Source organism: Octopus bimaculoides, chromosome 23 (genome assembly GCF_046866305.1).
Source record: "Octopus bimaculoides isolate indiv1 chromosome 23, ASM4686630v1, whole genome shotgun sequence".
In the NCBI taxonomy this organism is placed as follows: Eukaryota; Metazoa; Mollusca; class Cephalopoda; order Octopoda; family Octopodidae; genus Octopus; species Octopus bimaculoides.
Window position 1 is genome coordinate 17,705,634 of NC_142950.1, and position 22,715 is coordinate 17,728,348.

Genomic DNA, 22,715 nt, shown 5'->3' on the forward strand with positions numbered 1-22,715 from the left:
TTGGAGGATTTGAACTTTGTCATTAATTGTTTCTAGCCAAAGTTCTGTGTCAAGTACTGGGAGTCTCATGTTTAGGTGTCTTGTTGGGTAATCTATTGTTACCTTGATGCTCTGGTGTATTGTATTAGCTATATTCTGGATGTTTTCCATCACGATCTTCTCGTTCTCTTCAGTCTGAATGTTTGATGGTGTTTTGACTACGATGTTAATGTCATCCACATATCTCCCGTATAGTTTGAGTGTTATTGAGTGTTCTTCGAGAGTTGTTTTCAGCTTTTTGTCCCACCAGGTCATGAATAGGCTTGCCACGTCTCCGGCCACACTGACACCAATAGCCGCTCCCTGGATCTGCATGTATAGTCTTTCATTGAATTTAACTATATGGTTCTGCAGGGTGGTCTTCAGACTTGCACCTACAGCATGTGCAACCATTTTTTGTGTTTGGATATTATCCTCTGGGTCGTAACAAACAGTGGAATAGACTACAAAGGATTAGTGACAAAACAAACAAAAAGACCACGTAGTACAATACCGACAAGTTCCAGGGAGTAATGTTTGTGGATGCCACGCTACACGGAGAACTGGCCCGCAGATTTCGAAAAATCCTCAAAAGTACCAAGTTGAGGATAAATGTTATAGAAAAACCAGGGAGATCAATTAGATCAATAATATGTAAAACATATCCCTTCAGAAGAACAAGGTGTGTTGAGGAGAGTTGCATTGTGTGCAAAAATAGTCCTGATGCCAACTGCAAAGCCAGAAATGTAGTCTACAAAATAAGCTGTATGGATGGTGAGTGTAAAAACAGAAACACGACATACATGGATGAAACGGCAAGAAGTTTGGCTGAGCGTGTAAACGAACATTGGAGGGACTATAATAATCAAAAACAAACCTCGGTGCTCTACCAGCATACCAAAGAACAACATGGCGGTGTACTGGACAGAATTAGCATAGAAATCCTGTCTAGACACCCTGGTGACGCATTGTTGCGACAAATACAGGAGTCGGTCCTCATAACTGAAACGCAACCAATTTTAAACACCAAATACACGTAGATGAGGGCCTTACAATTGCCCATGGTTGCATGTGTTGTTCACACATATGATGCGGAATATGAACGTAAATAAATTAATTAAAAAGTCTCTATCTGATCTGATATAAACGAAATTGTTACAAACACACATATGGACGCACATACTTACATTTAAGCACGAACACATAAGTGCGTGCACACATATGAGCGTGCACACATACGAGCTTGCACACACTCACATGCTCATACCAAACAGTTTCGAAACAACACCAAAACAACGCCAGATCATACATTCAAAATAAATGGAAGTGGAGAGACAAGTTACTGAAGAGATTGCAAGAGTGTAATGAAATAATTTAACAAAAAACTATATAAATTAATAAAGGACTGAACCAGTGCGTGTGTTTATTACCGGCATAATGCCTCTCCCAAGGTTTATTTGTATATATATATATATATATATATATATATATATATATATATATATATACACATATTACGGAGATGTACTTGCATAGCAAGTGACCTGATCTGAGATCGTGTGCTGGAACAAAAACAATTGCATCATGGAAGGTGTTTATAAGCCATTTAAGAAACACACAAAAACCGTTAGATTCACTTCAATATTTAAATTTAATTTGCCACTGACCTGTTCAGTGACAAAATTCCCACCGTTGCCCATCTGTTTCTCCTCACCTACCACCCCTCCACTCTACTTCTCCAACACACTATTCTCAGAGCCTTCTGGCGACTCCAGTCCGACCCCTCCACCTCGCATGAGATGCAGCACGGAATTTTGTCAGTGAACAGGTCACGGTCTCAAAGCGACGAAAATATTTTGGCAAATTAAATTTAAATGTTGAAGTGAATCTAACGGTTTTGTTTCTTAAATGGCTTATAAACACCTTCCACGCTACAATTGTTTATATATATATATATATATATATATATATATATATATAAGGTTGAGGAGGGTATTGGATTTAACCAAACCCAAGAGGATACAGGTAATACCGAGTAAGTGCTGCATACCGACTAGTTTTGCCCCAATCATTGTATGAACAGGATTGGGGATTATAAGTCGTGTATTAGCGTGTGCATATGTAAATATATAAAAAGATAAAGAGAGCAATGGTAAGGTTGGAAATATATTTTATGGATAGAGTCTTACAGCTGTTTCTGGGAAGATCCAGTACTTCCCTTCATCGGAGACAGAAACAGTAAAGGAATCGATTATTATATCCATAGGCGGAGAGTTTTAGTATGAAGTGATAGCGAGTGTGATGCGTTGAAAAAAAGAAAGAAAGAGAGAACAGTACTTGGAGTGTAGTTTCATTCCAGTAGTAAGTCTCCGTGTAAAGTAATCCTTGTGGGAATAATCCAGAAATAGTTGCTGCAGCAAAGGCTGAGATAGCAGAGGTGAATATATGCCATATTGTGTCCAAGGTATTTTGCTTGTGTTTACTTGAAGGATGCCCAGGTCAAGTGAGAAAAGTGCGTAGGGTAAGTAGGTCAAGTCTTGAAGACAGAATGGGAAGAGGATAGAGGAAAGATTCAAGTGGAGAATGGTAGTGGTATATTTTTATGGTCAGTTGATCTGACTGGATAGAGAGGATGAGTATAGTGAGGGAAGGAGGAAGGGGGGATGAGGTTAAATGGTTTAGTGAGTAGGAAGGAATGCGCAGAGGTAGTATATAGGTGGTGGGGGTATGGGTGATAAATCAAGGACAGTAATAAAGGGAGAGAGGAGTGGGATAATACCAATCTAAAAGATAGCTAAACGTATTTACAGACGGTGGAATTGGGATTGAAAGTAACCAAGTAGCCTGTATGTGGTGGTGGTGTTATTGTCAAGTAGAGTGTAGAGGAAGTAGATTTGGGAATATATATATATAGTGGTGATAGGATCGAAAAGGAAATAAGTCTATTCAAAAGATGGTAAAAGATGGATGTTTTTGCCAGGTCGAATAGGTTGCCTATGGGGAGCCGTGCAATTATGTTGCGTGATCATTTGTGCATTTTTGTTTGTGATAAAATTTAAATGTATGGAAAGAGCGGTGATTGCAGTTGCTAAATGCCCTACAAAATCCAACCTCCGAAGAATTAGTAAAAATATTTTAGACAAGATAATACCAATCGTCAAAGAGAAACTACATGCAAATCTATGGTACCACACCAGGGAGGTCATTGCATGGTTCCACACCTTGGAGAACAAAAACTCCTTCTCGTTCCTCCAATTCGATATCAACAATTATTACTCCTCTATATCTCCTAAACTTCTAAATAAGGCCATTCTTTTCGCCAGGAATCTTACTAGCATAACCCCTTTAGAAATTAACATTATAATCAACGCTCGCAAAACTCTTATAGCTTTCGATAACAAGCTCTGGTGCCGAGCTAATCAACATACTAATAGCTCTAACAAGTTATTTGATGTAACCATGGGATCTTCCGATTCCACTCAGGCCACGGATTTAGTTGGATTGTACATACTCCACCAATTAAAATCACACTTCCCTAACATCCATGGTGGTCTTTATAGAGACGACGCTTTACTTATTACCAAGGCTACTAATAAATCTTCCATTGAGGGGACAAAAAAGGATCTACACAAATTCTTCTCAAGTATGAATCTATCAATAACATTTGAAAACGCGTATAAAACGGCTAACTTCTTGGACGTCTCTCTGAACCTATCTAACTCGCAGCACTCCCCCTATCATAAACCCAACCAGTACTTAAAATACCTCAATATTCACTCTAATCATCACAGATCTACTTTCGATAACATAATCATGGGTATCTCAACCCGCATATCTTTAACAATCACGCTCCATACTACAATCAAGCACTAGCGGGTAGTGGTTTCTCCCAACAAATAAAATACATCCATAACACCAGACTTAAACAATTTATATCCCAAATCGCACCCCAAGGACATAACATTAATCACAACCACAACCAACCACCCACATATTCAAACAGACCCCACAAACACACTTATAACACTAGGGCTAAATCTAAGATGTATAAAACAGTTAGCCGCACCAAAAATATGGACAACTGCCCTCCACCTAAATACCTCGATTACAACATGCACAGAACCCCCCAAAAAAGCGGTGCCCCCCCCCCCCATTCTCACTTAACACTAGGAACTTAGCCAAATCTTTCTTTAAAATACTAGATTCTAACTTCCAACAACAACACAAATACCACTCTATATTCAACAGATCCACTTTAAAATTGTCGTATTCTACCACTCCTAACTTCGAATCTATTATAGCAACTTCTAATAAACATAAACTCTCGCTCTATTACCAAAACCTACGCAACCATAACTACGCTAGCGCCAGCACCCGACACACACATACACCCAATACGGACATTAATATACTTCTTCTAACAATAACGTCCGTACACTCGAACAAAACCACAGTAGATCCCAACCCATTAATATTCTAGATAATAACAATACCAATAATAACAATGATAGGACAAATAGCCATAACAATAATTCCATTGATCTAGATTCCTACACATCCCCCAATAACATATCCTCCAATAGTAATAACTCACCCACCAACAGACGCAACGCTCAAGCCTCCTATACTTGTAACTGTTGCTCCGGGACTATCTGCCCGCTTCAAACACATTGTGTAAGATACAACGTAATATATAAATGCACCGTGAGAAATCTATTACATAACTCTACTGCTACATACATAGGTGCAACTAAAAACTTCAAACATCGCTGCGCAGCCCATTTGCACTCTTTTAGATACGACAAACACAGTAAATCTACAACATTAGCCAATCACATTCATCACCTCAAAAGCACAAATACCCAATATATTTTAAAATGGTCCATCTTAGATTCTGGAACTCCATACCAGGGCCAGCGCTCCAACTGCAAGCTTTGCCTAAAGGAGGTGTTCCATATCTTTAAGATACAATTCTCCCACTCTACTTAATCGATATAATGAAGCATTTAGCAACTGCAATCACCGCTCTTTCCATACATTTAAATTTTATCACAAACAAAAATGCACAAATGATCATGCAACATAATCGCACGGATCCTCATAGGCAACCTATTCGACCTGGCAAAAACATCCATCTTTTACCATCTTTTGAATAGACTTATTTCCTTTTTGATCCTATCACCACTATATATATATTCCCAAATCTACTTCTTCTACAATCCATGACCGTTATTTGAAACGACCAATCAAACGAATCCATGTGTTTTAAATTTTATATTACTTTCGATTGCATTGTTATTCTTTCTCCATTTCTAACAAAACTGTCCGATGAACGGGAACGTGAAACTCAGAGTAACAGTTTTTTTGTTATATTTCTGCTGCTTTTAAATAAAGCATATTACTCTACCTCTGGTATTTGAGTACTCTTTTTTCCACCTTGTTGCACACTTCAAGTGCTTACTCCGGTTTATATATATATAGATATATATATATACATACATATATTCACATACATATATTTACATACATACATATATATACATAAATACATATATTTATATACATATATATATAGTTGAAATTTACAGATAAACAAAAGATGAAGGCAGGTGTACGAATAACAAGTAGGTGTATTAGTTTGATGCTTGGGAAAGTGAGAAAGTTTTCTATCTTTTGAGCCTACATTCTTCAACAGAAAGGAATAAGAGAAAATAAATATCAATGAAGATAGAAGGTGAGTAGGAGTGAAGAGAGGAAGAGAGGAGAAGTAGGTGTCAGATGAAGAGCGGAGAAGAAGGGAGACAGATGAAAAAAGGAGGGGTGTTGAGCCCAAGTGGCGCAAAAGAACGAAGAGAGAAGATTAATTCCTGTTCATAGCGATGGCAGGAGTCTGGATGGCCCCTGTGCAAAGACAATCTGAACTCAGACAGGTGTTGTAGTGAATGACCGGTAGAGCAGAAATGGCGTGAGACCGGGGTGTCATTGCTGAGTCTGATGTCTTGGAGGTGCTCTGCAAACCAGTTAGCCAAGTGGTGTCCCGTTTGACCAATGTACACAGCAGGGTAGAAAGAGCAGTAGATGCAGTAAATGACATTGCTAGAAGTGCAGATAAAGGAGTCACTGATATGATAGAGATGATGATGGGTGCCTGTGAGGATGGTGGTGTTGGAGTGGTAGGGGCAAATGTGGCAGCATGGGTGGAAGCAGGGGAACAAGCCGGGTTGGGAGGTGGGGTGAGGGAAGAAACTGTGGACCAGGTAGTCACGTAGGTTGTGGGCTTGTTTGAAGGTGGGAAGGGATAGGTTGGGAAGATGTGCGAGGTGGCGGGGTTGGACTGGAGTCGCCAGAAGGCTCTGAAAAGTGCATTGGAGAAGTAGAGTGGAGGGGTGGTAGGTGAGGGGAAACAGATGGGCAACGGTGGTGCAGGTGCGAGGAGAGAGAGCAGAGGCATGGTCCATGGCAAGGGCTGTGTGGATAGTGGTGAGGGGATATCCACAAAGGATAAAGTGGTGAGTAATGAGTTGAGACTCAGTCTCAAAGTCACTGCAGAGCCTGTGCAGATGGAGGAATTGGGAGTAGAGGATGGAGAGCTTGGTGTGGGTAGGGTGGGAGAAGGAGAAGTTAAGGTAGGAGTGTGAGTCAGTGTGTTTGTAGCAGATGGAGGTAGTGAAAGTGGAGTGGTGTATGTTGACTGAAATGTCAAGAAATGCAACAGAAGTGTTGGAAATAGTGGAGAATTCAAGGGCAGGATGGAAGGATTGGACAAAAGAGAAGAAGGAGTCTAGTTTTTCACAGGAGAGTGAGGTCACACCGATACAGTCATCAATATAACAACCATATAGTTCGGGAGTGGGACTAGTGAATCATGAGAATATTTGGGCCTCAACATAGCCAATGAACAGGTTCGCATAATTGCAGCCCATTCTCATTCCCATGGCCACTCCCAAGACCTGTTGGTAAAAATCCCCTGCGAATGAGCAGTTGAGGGAGAGAACAAGTTCGGTCAGATGAAGTGTGGAGGTGTCATGTTGGGGTTTGGGTTGAAGGTCTACAAAGTGTTTGAGTGCAAGAAGTCCTTCGTTGTGTGGGACCATCGTATACCGACTCTTGATATCAAGAGTGAAGAGAAGTTTAGAGGGTTCAGGAGGGAAGGAGAAAGAGTTGAAGAGACGGAGAGCATAGTTAGTGATGTGTATGTGGGAGGGGAGGGAAACCACTAGGTGGGCAAGGACACAGTCAAGGTATTTTGAGATCAATTCCGTGGGGCAGCTACAGGTGGAGATGATCGGGTGTGACAGAGTGAAGAAGTGAGTAGAGTTTATGTTGTTTAGTGAGAGCGAGGAACATGTGGAAAAGATGATTTAAATGGTTTATGAAACGTAGAGTGGAATGTGCAAAGGAAGATGAAAGAGAAGAGAAAAAGGTGGAATAAGCGAGAGGGAGAAGGCAATACATACATATACATACATACATACATACATACATATATATATATATATATATATATATATATATATATATATATATATATATATATATATACATATATGAGGAGACCCCCTTCGGTCATGAATGACCATGAGATTGCACCTAGAGAGTTACCCTCCAAGGCACAAGTCCGGGCAAGGTTGTTTCTGGAAGGCCAGCAGTCACCCATGCATACCAGCCTCCCCCCTCCACACCACTGATGTTATGCAAGGGAAAAGCAAAGGCTGATACAGCTTGGCACCTGTGATGTTGCAACTCATTTCTACAGCTGAGTTAACTGGAGCAACGTGAAATAAAGTGTCTTGCTCAAGAACACAACACACAGCCCGGTTCGGGAATCGAACTCACAACCTCATGATCGTAAGCTCAATGCTCTAACCACTGAGCCATGCGCCTTAACATACATATACATACATATATACATACATACATATACATACACAAACACACACACACACACATATATATATATATATATAGAGAGAGAGAGAGAGAGAGAGAGAGAGAGAGAAAGAGAGAGAGAGAGAATTATATCTATTGACATATATAAGTTTGATAGTAAATGTCACCATACCCCACCTCATACATGTTAAGTGTAGGTTTGGTTTTGAAGCGAGTTCATTCATTCATTCACAAGAATTCGTCAAACTAGTTACTCACCCAGCTTTGACTGGTGATTGCAGTCGTGTTTTCACCAAATCTAATGGTTGGAAGAGAAGAGCTGAGCAAGTTCCACTTAGCGAACCAGCCAGGAAAGATTTTATGATCGATACCTGCAGCAATGATGAAAAAAAAAAAAAGAAAAAACATGTCTGAAGATTAAAATATTTACACTGGTATTAAAGAAAGAATTTACAATAAATCACTTTGAGAACAACCATATATTATTACTATTATTATTTTTCATGTGATTTCCAATTTATTTCCTCTTCCATCTGACTCTCAACCAGAGACTTAAGGCATGCATATAGAGAGAAGCTTCTTGAGAAGGTGAGCAGTTGATGTCAGCACAATTTTTTGAACTTCACAGATTGATGGTTTCCCCAGGATCTTATAAAAAATTGATTGGTACCTTTTTTTTTATCATTCCCAAGGCACCTACAACAAAGATGGTTAGGTTTTTAATTGCTACATCTTCAAGTATTTTTATAGTTTCTCAAATTCTTTTAGTGAGATGTTTCTATCAGTAGGTACTGTCATATCAATTAACAGACATGTTTTTTGTCTTAGGTCTTTAAGCATTTATTTGCCTGTCTGTATGTATGCCAAAATTCCTTAGGATGATAACACTCATTCTTTTTGGTGACTGGCTGTGGATGGAGTTCATACCAGTTCTTAATGTGTGGGATATAATAGTGATGGCATAAGCGCCAGTACTGGCCAACTCAATCATGGCTGGTTTTATATTCTGTAGGAGTAAGGACTGGGCAACTGGCAACAATGTGATCAATGCTTTCAAGTTTGTCATCACAGAGTCTACATACTGTGTCTGCCCCTTTGTGCAAAACATTAGCTCGATAGTTTTGGATGAGGGGACTCTGATGGTGTGATGCTTGGATAATTCCTTCTGTTTCAGCTTTCAAGCCAGCAATTCTCATATCTAAATCAGTTTCCTCAGCTCATTTGGGGTATTGCTCGTGCAATGGTTTTTCTTGCTAGCTTTTGTCTTACACCTTTTTGTTGCCTGCTGGGTGGTCTGTTTTCATTATCATCATCATAATCAGGGAGGGTAAGCTCTCATCTATATCTATATGCTGCCGTTGAGATTGAGTGCAGTTTCTTACCCAGTTCATGTTCTTTTACCAGCTGTATCAGTGTTATTTGGAGTCCTATAGTGGTCATTTATAGTGTTAAAGGGTTCAAAATGGAAGGAAACATCAATAGATAATGTAGTTCTAGATGGACTGTGTCTAAAAATAAAATAAAATGTCAATGGGCAGAATGCCTCTGTCCAGTCCAGTGACTATCAGCTGGGTCCCACCCTACAATAGAGAGGATCCTACCCCAGTCTCAGGGTCTCAAATTTCTTCCAGAAGTTCCACCTTTAGTCATAAACTTGTGGGGTCAGAGCAGACTTCAATACAAACAAACATAAAAGCCCAGGCCTGCACCTGGGTTTTATGTGATAAAAAGTTTGCTTCCCAACGACATGGTTTTGGGTTCAGTCCCACTACATAAAACCTTGGGTAAGTGCTTTTGGGCCAGCCAAAGCATTGTGAATGTATTTGGTAAATAGATACTGAAAGAAGCGCATCATATGTGTGTGTGTGCATGTGGTTTTGTATTTGTCCCCCACCACTGCTTGACAACCAGTGTTGGTTTGTTTATGTTCCTATAACTTAGTGGTTTGACAAAAAGAAACCAATATATGAACCAGGTTTAAAAAATAAGTACTTGGGTCATTTTGTTTCACTCAAACCTTTCACAGACAAAACTTAATAAAATTCTCTTTTCCTCACTAAATGATTATTTCTAATTAACAATTTAGAGCTCACCGCAATTAAATATATGCATATCTGGTAGACACAATTGAGGTAGTGTTTAATTAAAATAGCTATCTATATATCATACTCAATGTATACACCCTCAATACACCAATTACTACAGTTTCTGTCCTGAGATAACATTTCTTATGAATTTACTGTTAAAAACACAGAAAAGTCTCTAAAAGGCAATAATGCATCTGGCACTCTCTCTGGCCACTGCTGAGATGAATTTTTTATTTTTCTGTACACCCATCAGAGATATTATCTCACTAGAAACACTGCAATAACTGGTTTATTGACAGTGTGTATAGATTAATCCTTTAGCATTCAGATTATTCTGTCAAATGTAATACTTTTTCATTCACATTGATTTCAATTAATCCTGCATTATTCTGTAGCTTTGAAATTTTGATAAAGTGATTGCATATTTTTAGAATGGCATTGAAAGTTAGAGGAGGAGCCTTTTCGGTAAAAAAAAAAAATTGTAAATATTTTCAGAGGAAAAAGTGTGATTTAAGGGAGATTTGGCTGTTGTTTCTAGCACAACCCAAGACAACCCTCCTTGTTTCTTTCTCACTCATGCATGTATTGATGCTTTTCAATATATTCTCTCCATAAACACATTTATGTTATAAAAAAAAAATTTGAAAATCTATGTATTTTTCAACCCCACTCCTCACCCCTGATTGTTTCTGTTTATAATTTTAAATAGTAGAGACCCTGAGGCCACAGTGATTTTTTAAAAAATATGTAAAAGATAATTCATTTTAATAACATACTTTTCTGTTAGAAAATGTTTTTTTCTTACACACACACGGCCTCGCTTAATTAAGGTGGGGGGTAAAAATTTTAATTACCAGTTTTTTTGTTGTTGCCCATATCCCATCAATTGAGCATGTGTGTGGTCATTGGTATCATCATTCCATAAAATGCGTTTAATGATAAATATTGAAAAAACATCAATACATGAGAGTGAAAACGAGAAGGGTGGTATTGGGATGTGCTAGAAACAACAGCCAAATCTCCCTTGAATCGCACAGCTTTCCCTATAAATATATTTACACTTTTTTTAACTGAAAACTCCAAAAACAAATATTTTTTTCAGATTAATTTATTTTTCGTTTGAATAACAGAAAAAGGTTTTAAAAAAGATTCCATGTATCATGGTGAAAGAAACAAATTCATAAATACAGTGTTGAATATGGTTTCACTAATTATATTTTCAAACTTTTTTCCATTACACTCAAACAAAAAAAAAAAATTATGAATTTCTTTCTCTCCCCCACCCCCTCTTTCATTAAAAGATCTCCATTTTCCTCAAAGTTACGAGGGAAAAAATCGGATCTTGTGGATTTTCCGAAAGTCCTCTCCCCACCTCCTCTGAAACCCTAGTGTTTTTTGGGGTTTTTTTTGTTATGCTGGTGACTGGGAATCAAACTATATATTAATCCAAATTTCTTTATAATCGGTTTGTTGACGCAAATTTTTGTTCTCATATGCATTCAACACACATTGGGGGGGGGGGGGGGCATTCTTTCGCTTGAACTTACATATTTTGTTAATTTCCGTAAAATTTAAAAATTTATTTACTTTTTGCACTCCATGTTCAGCTCTATGTATTTGTAGTCAGTCATACACGCACACGTGTTTTTGTAGTATGTACGTTTGTATATATTCATGGGTGAAAGTAAAGAATACGTACACCTGAGGGTTTTTGTTACGCCGAAAACGGGTGATGTACTTATTCTTTACCTCCGGCAATTCATGCATGTATGCGTGTGTGTGTGAGAGAGAGAGAGAGAGACAAGGGTTGTGTTGTCTGTATACGTCATATGCATACATCTTTTTGTATGTATGTATGCAAGACAGAGCATGATGTCTAAGTAGCACTGAAGAATTCCGGGTAGAGGTAGGGGTCCACCAAGGTTCTGTCCTCAGCCCCCTCCTATTTATCATAGTTCTCCAGGCGATAACAGAGGAATTCAAGACAGGATGCCCCTGGGAGCTCCTCTATGCTGATGACCTTGCGCTAATTGCTGAGTCACTATCAGAACTAGAAGAGAAGTTTCAGGTGTGGAAGCAAGGACTAGAATCGAAGGGCCTTAGAGTCAACCTAGCTAAAACCAAAGTCCTAATAAGTAGGAAGGTAGACAAAACACAAACCCCTTCAGGTAGAAGGCCCTGCTCAATCTGTAGAAAAGGCGTAGGTAGAAACTCTATAAGATGTACCCAGTGTAAGCTATGGACACATACGAGGTGCAGCAATATCAAAGGAAGGTTTACTTGGAAGTTAGTTTTTGTATGTGGCAGATGTTCAGGAGCAATAAACACTGAAAATGTGCAGAAAACAACTTCTGCCACATTCCAGGGAGAAAAACTAGAAGTAGTTGATAGCTTCCGCTATCTAGGTGACCAAGTTAGTAGTTGGGGAGGGTGCACTGAAAGTGTAGCTGCTAGAATAAGAATAGCCTGGGCAAAGTTCAGAGAGCTCTTACCTCTGCTGGCGACAAAGGGTCTCTCTCTCTCAGAGTAAAAGACAGACTGTATGATGCATGTGTACGAACAGCCATGCTACATGGCAGTGAAACATGGGCCGTGACTGCTGAAGACATGCGTAAGCTCGAAAGGAATGAAGCCAGTATGCTCCGATGGATGTGTAATGTCAGTGTGCATACCCAACAGAGTGTAAGTACCTTGAGAGAAAAGTTGAACCGAAGAAGCATCAGTTGTGGTGTGCAAGAGAGACGATTGCGTTGGTATGGTCATGTGGTGAGAATGGATGAGGATAGCTGTGTGAAAAAGTGCCACACCCAAGCAGTTGAGGGAACCTGTGGAAGAGGTAGGCCCGGAAGACCTGGGATGAGGTGGTGAAGCGTGACCTCCGAACATTGGGCCTCACCAAGACAATGACTTCTGACCAAGACCTTTGGAAATATGCTGTGCGTGAGAGAACCCGGCAAGTCAAGTGAGACCAAAATCCAAGGCCTCTGCCAGGGATGTAGCCATCCCACTTATGCGTACCTTTACTTCATTGGACACTAAATTCAGCTTGCAAAGACCTGTCGAGGCAAGTGTAATCGAAATCGAACTAAATTCGATGACTGGCCCCCATGCCAACGTCTCCTTCATTGGACACTAAACTCGGCTTGCGAAGACCTGTTGGAGCAAGCGAAAGTGAAATCGTGATGGCACCTGTACCAGTGGAGCGCTAAGAGCACGGTTCGAGCGTGATCGTCACCAGCGTCGCCTTCCTGGCACGTGAAAAGTCGTTCGAGCGAGATCGTTGCCAGTGCCGCTGGACTGTGCAGGTGGCACGTAAAATACACCATTTTGAGCGTGGCCGTAGCCAGTATCGCCTGACTGGCCTTCGCGCCGGTGGCACGTAAAAGCACCCACTACACTCTCGGAGTGGTTGGCGTTAGGAAGAGCATCCAGCTGTAGAAACTCTGCGAAATCAGATTGGAGCCTGGTGTAGCCATCTGGTTCACCAGTCCTCAGTCCAACCCATGCTAGCATGGAAAGCGGACGTTAAACGATGATGATGATGATGATGACACACACACAAAAGATGTATGCATATTTATGTATGTACGTATACATGACAACACACTCCTTCACTCATCTCTCTCTCTCTCACACGTCCACATACAAAAAAGATGTGCGCATATTTATTTATGCATGTACGTATACATGACAACACACTCCTTTACTTATCTCTTTCTCTCTCACACGTCCATTTCATATACACGTACATACATCATAACTACCGGACCCATACATCTTTCACATTCTCCTCTCTTTCATTTTAAAACAAAAGTAAATGAATAAAAAAAAAATTACGGAAATTAACGAACAAGACCAGCTGTTTATTTTGGCATTGCTCCCCATCACTTCAAAGGCTGTGGTGAAAAACAATAGGAAAAATCCCTGTCAAAACGGAAAATTTTCATTTTATGTGGTCTTCCTTATCCGAAACACCTCTCTCCATACACTCAGAAAAAAAATGTCCACACAAATTTCTTTATAATCGTAATCTACGCAGTTTGAAAAGTATTTGTATAAACTTTCATTACACAAGGAGAGGATTGAAGAACGAATTAGTTATTTTATTACGTTCATAATTTTGAAGCCTCTTTAAATTAATAAGTAAACTTACTACGTGTATTAACTTCTTTCTTTCTCTCGTTTCTACATCACATAATCTAATCTCTTTCAGGTTTTGGGGGTTTCCCAACTTTCTTTTTTTTTTATCCATTTATAATCCTTTCACAAGGCCTGAAATTTACGGGGAGTTGAGTAGTCGAATACAACGATCCCAGTGCTCAACTGGTACTTGTTTTAATGACCTCAAAAGACGAAAGGTAAAGTCGACCTCGGTGGCATTTGAACTTCGAACATAAAGACGAATGAAATACCTCTAAGCATATTAATAATATTGACATTACACAGATGATAATGGCATAAAAGTTATAGGGAACGAAATCGAAAGAGGCACTTTTGTTGGTATGCCATAATATTAATAATTTTTTTTTTTTACCACAGGGACATCACATGAATAGGTTTACTTATTAAACTATTTAAATTAACGTGTGTATGAAATGTATGTTCCAGCCAAGCAAACACTATTCACAGACGCACAGACATAAACATATAAACACACACAGACCCCCACCCCCACCCGGCCAGGCATAATTTTAAAACGCAATAAAACGTCGAAATACTACAGAAGGAAGACACGAAAGATAAAAGCAACAAACAGTAAGATGAGTGGGGTAGGGAACAAAACTAGAGAAAATATAAACAAAATGGATGTCTCACAGTAATAGAAGAGTCTGTGGTGGATTTCGAGGTTTGTTGATGTATTGTTTCATGGTTTTTAACCTTTGTAGGTGGCACATCTTTCAGCATATGACCTTGATAAGGGTTTGTAGCAATGAAAGGTGGGAGTATAATATAAAATATATATGATATATAGAATGAGGTTAGAATTTAGTCGAAGAAGCCAGACGATGTTGAAAACAGTTAAGCGCTGAGGAACAAGACTGGTAAAATTGGCATTGACGGTGTAACATGACGTTCGTTCCCTGTGTGATAAATGTCTTCCTCTACACAAGTATAACATGAGTTTTCCGGAACCCTTGCTTCCAAAGCAGATGCTACGTTAGAGTGCAGTCCTGTATCTGTAGTGTACACCAGGGATGGGGAACTAGCGGTTCTAGGCCATTATGTGTAGCCTTTTGAACGAATCCAAATTCTGTAGAACAAATCTTTTTATTTTCATAAATGTTCATCTTTTATTTTCATTTTAACCTTAAAAAATCCAAGCATTTCGGAAAAAAGCTATCTTTTTTTCAAAACCCTTCTTCTTTAAAAGGTACTTTCAGATGACCATTTTCCCCAGTTAGCCGCAAAGGTCATTGATGAATAGGAAGATTCATACAAATCATTCGAAGAATACACAACTGTTATGTACTTATTAATTGGAGAATTCAGTGAAAGGTTCACTGACTTTAAGAATCATGACATCACAATCAAATCAGCATTTCAACCTCACGTAGTTGATGTTACCAAGGCTCCAAATGGAACCTTTTGAGCTCTCAGAAGATGACATTTTAAAGTCTTATTTGACACGAAGAAAGACCTGATTGAGATATCGAAAAATGCAATAGAATATCCATGCCATCGGCAACATGCATGAAAAATGCCTTCCTGCTTTTCAACCACTTATTGCCACAAATCTACATTCTCCCTAACCAAAGTCAATATGCCTATAGGAAAGTGGGTTATACATCATTAGATGTATACCTGACTTTCCTATATAAAATTAAGAATATAACGGAACGCTGAACTCCAGACTATCAACACAAACAACATTTATTCAAGGTGGTTAATATATACGTCTTCTGTGTGTGTGAGCATGGTTGTTGGGACGTTGGTATGTAGATGTGAGCGAGCTGTCTAGCGTAAGTTCGAAAGATGGAGAGAGACAGCTAAACACGTCCTTGCTCAATCGCTGGCCAGTAAGAAAGAGACAGAATGAAGCAGGAAAGCTTGGTTGTTGAATTCCACGCATGCGTGAGACTACGCATGCGCACGGCGTTACTACATGCCCTTAAGGTCACAGATGGCATAACCATCTAGAGGATCAGCTGAAACTGCAGACCTTCATGCTGCATCCAAATATTCAAATGCTTTTCTTAAAAAGTAGTCACAACAAAGTCAGTGAACTTTAGAAGTAAGAAAATTTTTTCATCTTTTGAAGTTAACTGGTACACAGAAATTAGATTTTTACAAAATAATGTAGATTTTGAAAAATATCTAATTGAAATTTCTTGAATGTGACCTTATTTGATTACAACTAACTGAATGCAGTCTTTGAAGGTGAAAAAGTTCCCCACCTCTGGTCTGTGCTATGAAATGACCTGATCTAGGTTATGATTAAGGTTCCACATGTTAAGGCAGCACCCCAAAGCCTTTCTGGGTTATTGATTTTTCTTCTGGACCAGAGATATTTGGTCAAACTATTCTAAATTAAACAATTATTAAATTTACTTCTATAATTAAATCAAGGCAATTTTTTGGTATTAGCACACAACGATATTTGCCCACACAACATTGCTTCATAATAAAGAGAGTGAATGACGTCTACTAAAACCAGAAGACTGCCTAAATTAAATACATGTACCAGTACATTAGTGTAGATTAGTGTAGATTATAAGAGGTTCCGGACCATCAATGTCCAAAATGGTGGTGTAGTACCTGTGTATAATATTCACTACAGTACCCATAAAGTATAATTATATATACACCAGGTTATAACTATATATCCTTATTCTGGCTATAAAATAAATGCCCACCTAGGGTATCATTCACAGCTCACTCTCTCAATCAAATTGACATCGTCTGAATAGCAGCACGGTGTACAATGTGCCAGGTGTCGAAGTGATCGCAAATCAACGCAACATGATATGTTTTGCTCAAAAAACAACGCATCACTCAGTCTACGAATTGAAGCCACAATCTCATGATCATGAGTGCAATACCCTAAGCACTCAGCCATGTGCACTCATGCCTTAATAATAATAATAATAATAATAATAATAATAATAATAATTCTTTCTACTATTGGCACAAGGCCTGAAATTTGAGGGAATGACTTAATTGATTATATTGGCCCCAGTGCTCAACTGGTACTTATTTTATCAACCCTGAAATAAAGAAAAGCAAAGTTGACCTCACTTGAACTTGAACTGAGATTAATTCATTAAATAATACATCAATCCATTAATTTCAGATTACTATTATTAATTCTGGATCAGAAAACTATAAGAAAGAAAAAAAAATCCATTCATTCATCCATCTTTGTCTTCCTACTATTCCTGAATGAGTTGTTGGGAGTAGAGTCCTCAGGTGCCACCTCCATGGGGTCCTATCCAAAGCAACTGTCAGTGCACTTAACACCTAATGTCAGTACAACCAGCAATAAGCCTACAGTTTGATCTGGGAAGCATGTAGTGAGAGTACAAAAATGCATGTCCCAGGACCCCTGACATTGGTCCAGGAGAGCATGACTATTAGTGTTGGAGAGGGAATAAAAAGTAATAAATAGAAATGAAAGAGAAATGTAGATGTGACTTACATGCGACATGGTGAATGATTTGGGTAGAGAAATATAGACAGTTGTATTTGAATACTGCTTGGCCATTGTTTGGTACATATTTAGGCCTTTGAGTGCTTTATAAACCTTCTTTCTGAGTTTGTGTGTGTGTCTGTCAGCTGAGGGCTGAGATGGTGGGGGAGAGAGAAACTAGTTCAGATTACATCGTAGAGAAACAAACAGGAGTTTATATAGATCAGGCCTTATCTACAACTGGATTAGACTTGTTCATGGCAAATCATTGATAGTATTGTTGTTATTATTGTTGCTGTTGTTGTTATCATCAACATGTTTATTATCAAGGTGATGGGCTGGCAGAATCGCTAGCATGCCAAACAAAATGCTTAATGGTATTTTTTCAGCTTCATGTTCTGAGTTCGAATTCTACCAAGGTTGATAAAATAAGCACCAGTTGAGCACTGGGGTCAATATAATCAACTTACCCACTTCCCTGAAATTACTAGCCTTGTACTTATAGTAGAAAGGATTATTATTATTATTATTACTATGCTGCCAAGGTTGATTTTGCCTTTCATTCTTTCGGGGTTGATAAAATAAGTACCAGTTAAGTATTGGGGTTGATGTAATTGACTTAACCCCTCCCCTGGTTATTATTATCATCATCACCATCACCATCATCATCATCATCATCATCATCATTATCATTATTATTATTATTATTATCATCATTATTTAGGCGACGAGCTGGCAGAATCATTAGTGCATTGGACAAAATGCTTAGCAGTATTTTGCCCATCGCTACATTCTGAGTTCAAATTCTACAAAGGTCAACTCTGCCTTTCGTCCTTTTGGGGTCGATAAAATAAGTACCAGTTGAACACTGGAGTCAATGTAATCGATTCATCCCCTCCCCCAAAATTGCTGCCCTTATGGCAAAATTTGCAGCAAGTTGGCAGAATTGTTACTATGTTGCGGAAAATGCTTAGTAAAATTTCATCAGCTTTATATTCTGTGTTAAAATTCCACTGAGGTCAATCTTACTTTTCATCCTTTTGAGGTTGGTAAAATAAGTACCAGTTGAGCACTGGGGTTAATGTGATCAACTTACTCCCTCCCACAAAATTTGAAACCATTATTATTATCAACTTGTTCTTATTTTATCGACCTTAAAAGGATGAAAGGCAAAGTCAACCTCAGCGGAATTTGAACACAGAACCTAAAGATGGACAAAATACCATCAAGCATTTTTTTTGGAATGCTAATGATGTGAGGGCGCATGGCCCAGTGGTTAGGGTGTTGCACTCACGATCTAGTGATCATAATTTCAATTCCTAGACCTGGTTGTGCGTTGTGTTCTTGAGCAAAACACTTCATCTCATGTTGCTCTGCAATCACTTCGACACCTGATGCATGGTACACCATGCACCTGTTCAGACAATGTTGATTTGATGGCGAGATTAAGCTAATGCGCAGCATGAACACTTGATCATTATAAACAAATCATTTGTGCAGGTCATTTGGCAAAAACTGAATGCTTATACTTCATCTTTGACAGGAGAGTCCATCATTATCATTTCATTTACACACCACAGATTAGACTGTTGGCAAAATTCCTAACATCAGGCAGCAAGTAAGCTTATATGCTAGGAATATTCCTAAATATGCTAGTTTTTCTTAATAATACTGTCTTCTGGAGCTGCACTAAACTTGGTTTTATGCCTTTTTCCTCTATCCATCTGTTCAAATCTTTAGGAATAGTTCCTAATACACCTTTAACTACAGGAATACATTTTACTTACACTTTCCATAGCCTCTATAATTAAATGGATTGGTTCTGGTATTTTGCTATTTTCTCTATACTTCTCATATTGACGTTCTCATCATTTGGCACTTCCTATTCTCTTTGTCTACCACTACTAAATAATACCTTCTAGCTTTATATTACTCTGTCTGAATATTAAAATCTCACAATATCTTATATTTCTCATTTCCTAGCACTTTACTAGGTTCATGTTCATACTACTTATCAGTATGATCAAATCCTAGCTGTGTATATAACTCCAAGTGGATTATTTCTCCTTAGGTTGTCACAATTTTTTAGTATCCTTTCTGTGCCAGCATACTATATTCACTAACTATATGAGTAACACTTTCTTCCTTTGATTTACATAACTTACATTGGGAATCTACCTGATTTTTGTCTATATTGATTTTTATCCAGTTAATCTTCAATGCCTGATCTTGTGCTGCTACTAATACACTGTCTCCCTCTTCAGCCTTCCTTTCTGTAACACCAGTCATGCCTCATTCTTTCTATTTTCTGTAACTATCTTTGGAAATCTACCATTCAAGGCCTTCTCTTGCCAGTCTGATAATCTTGCTTCTTTTTTTATGGGAGTTTTTAACTATTTGGATTTTTGGTTACAATTGGTACGGCTAAAATATTAATTGCTTTGATCTTGTATCTTGCATTTAGCTCTGCCTTGAGTATTGCCCTTACTCTGCAATAACATTCTTTTCCTTCATCATTGAATGTTTAATTCCATCACCTTCGTATACCTCTAAGTATTTGTAACCTTCCTTTGGTTCTAATTCCTTTATAACATTCTCTTGGTCAAGTTTAATGTTTCTGTCATTTTCCCTCTGATGAAGGTAGCTTTTATGCATTTATCTAGGCCAAATTCCATCCTGATGTCATCACTATTGCTAGTAAGCCATGCACTTTCTGGTCATTTGTTGCAAAAAGCTTTAAATCATCCATGTAAAAGAGATGATTTATAGTTTTGTTAAAAATTTTATAGCCACATAGTGCTTTATCGAGCAATTTGGGAAGAAGTATTAAGACTAGACAAAAAAGATGTGGAGATAGGGAGTCATCCTGGAAAATGTCACATGAAATTCTTATGTCCCCAGCATTTGACAATTCATTCTCGCTATTCAAAGTCAGTGTAGTTTTTCATGATTTCATACTTATAGATAAGAATTTTTGCAAAGTAGGTGCTATTTTATAAATTTCCAGACATTTCTCTATCCAGCTATGTGGTAGACTATCAAAATCTTTTTTATTGTCTATCCGGGCTATTTTGTGCTGTTTGTGACAATCTTCCAAAATCGTCTTATTCATTAGAAGCTGATCTTTGCAACTATAGGACCCATGTTTACCTCCTTTTTGCTCATTAGGGAATATGCTGTCTTCTGTAAGGAAGTTACTGGTGCATTTAATCAAGATAGATGTTGATATCTTATACATCATTGTGAAGCAGGTTAGGGTCTATAGTTTTTTGGTTCATTTGTTTCTTATTTTTTTTTTTTTTTTAGAAGTCGAAATATAATACTATTAACCAGTCAAGAGGGCATCATATTAAGTGCTGCAAAATATTGGGGTCAATGTAATCGATTAGTCCCCTCTCCCAAAATTTCAGGCCTTGTGCCTTTAGTAGAAAGGATTATGCTGGTTTATAAATTTTTTTTTTTTTTTTTACTCTGATGCAAGTATGTGAATAAGTGTTTTTTACTCATTGTGATGTAGTGAATTCAATTTTCTGATCAGTTTTGCTCTATCACCTCGTTTTTGCTTTCACATATCCCATTTTAACTATACTGCATATAAATTCAAAATGTAATGAGTTTATTTCATCTGTTACAAAGGCATATTACAGAAAAAAAAAACAGCATAGATAGAGAACATTGATGGAACTAAATTACTTGGATAATGCAATACACACAAATCATACACTGAACTGTAAAAGAAATGCAATTTTTTCAAATGTCATTTACCACATGGTAAATTCTGAAAATTTATTTCAGGGATGTAAGTGTAAATATTCCAAGACATACTGGTTTATGGCTGTGACCCAAATTGCAAGTAACCTTTCAACTTTCCTTGAAATGAGACACCAAAATGCAGCTGTATTGAATGCTGTGGGTGGCAGTCACAAACAATTATCATCAAAACCGAAATGCACATGCATCTCGTGGAGGTTATGGGTATAAAAAATTAGCTTGAATCGCGTCCCTGGCATTCATAATTTGGGATGCAACAGGTATGACCCAATTGTCAGTAGTGCAGAGAGAACAAGCTATTGGCTGATTACAAGCAGGGCATCATACTCTGGTTGTTGCAAAAGCTTACAATGTCCCTGTCAGCACCATCTATCACCTGCAACAGCGATACAGCACCAATAGCACTGCAGACTGTGCCTACAGAGGGCGCCCCCAGGCAGAGCCAGCCTTAGGAGATGTGGGTCCCAATTGGGAACAGTTTTGGTGGGCCTCAGGTTCCCAGTCAATTTGCACCAAGGTCTATAGAATCATAAAATTATTATAAATGTCTATTATGGACTTTATCTCTGTGGTAAAATAAAAAGCAATCAAAATGTGCACTTAAAAATGCCTGCGAGTTAATAGACTTGTAGCAGTGCTGTCAGGTTTACCAACTAAAACCACCAGTCATGTGACCAAGCATTTCCGCAGCAACAGGAACCTGGTGTTTCAGTAGTCAAACGCTGAAACATAGTCACGTGACCCTGGCTCACTGACAAGCTTGTGTTCCCTGCTATGTCTACACCACTGTCTTATTACTAGCTCTTCTGACAGAAGAGACAGCAAGGGACATTGCCTTGACAGCCGAGGAAAGCCAGGGAGCAGGTGAGATGTCACTTCCATCATCAAACTGCTAGCTCATTGTCATTTTAACAGCGTGCAATTCCATGTGAGCATGCTAAGTCTACCACACATGTAATCATATTTATTGAGAGTCCTGTCTTGTAAAAGTAATGCAATAAATGAGTGATCAATTTGAATACACGTTTGTCTTCATCCATCACACCAGGTAACTACCAACTTCAACACTACCATTTTAATATAAATTGCATAAGGATGGTCGAACAGGGAGAATCGTTAACATGGCAGCCGAAATGCTTTGTTGATAGCACAGAAAAAAATTTAATTTGATGCAAAAACGTCATTTGCAGTATATTAGGGGATGAGATTAGCTGATAGCACAAGGAAAAAACATTATTTCTCACCAAAATCAAGTTGGGTGTTGCTAAACTATAAATTTAAACTACATCTAAACTACGCCTTTTAAAAATATTCTGGCAAAA

The 22,715-nt window shown here is 38.4% G+C and overlaps 1 protein-coding gene across 3 annotated transcripts in view; it reads right to left on the minus strand.

Moving 5' to 3' along the window:
- The window catches only part of LOC106877136 (mitochondrial glycine transporter A), a 75,316-nt gene extending 57,505 nt beyond the window's left edge, over positions 1-17,811 (minus strand). For 2 of the 3 annotated variants that reach the window (XR_008266612.2, XM_052975879.2), the window contains exons 1-2: positions 14,811-15,073; positions 8,167-8,279 (exon numbers count right to left, since the gene is read on the minus strand). Coding sequence is in view for 2 of the 3 variants with exons in the window: in XM_052975879.2 (XP_052831839.1) it covers positions 8,167-8,279; positions 14,811-14,900 (203 nt within the window). In the remaining variant the exon portion in view is untranslated. Of the gene's footprint in view, positions 1-8,166; positions 8,280-14,810; positions 15,074-17,631 lie in introns of those variants that run through there. The other variant, XM_052975880.2, reaches the window with a different exon arrangement.
- Positions 17,812-22,715: the final 4,904 nt, after the last annotated feature.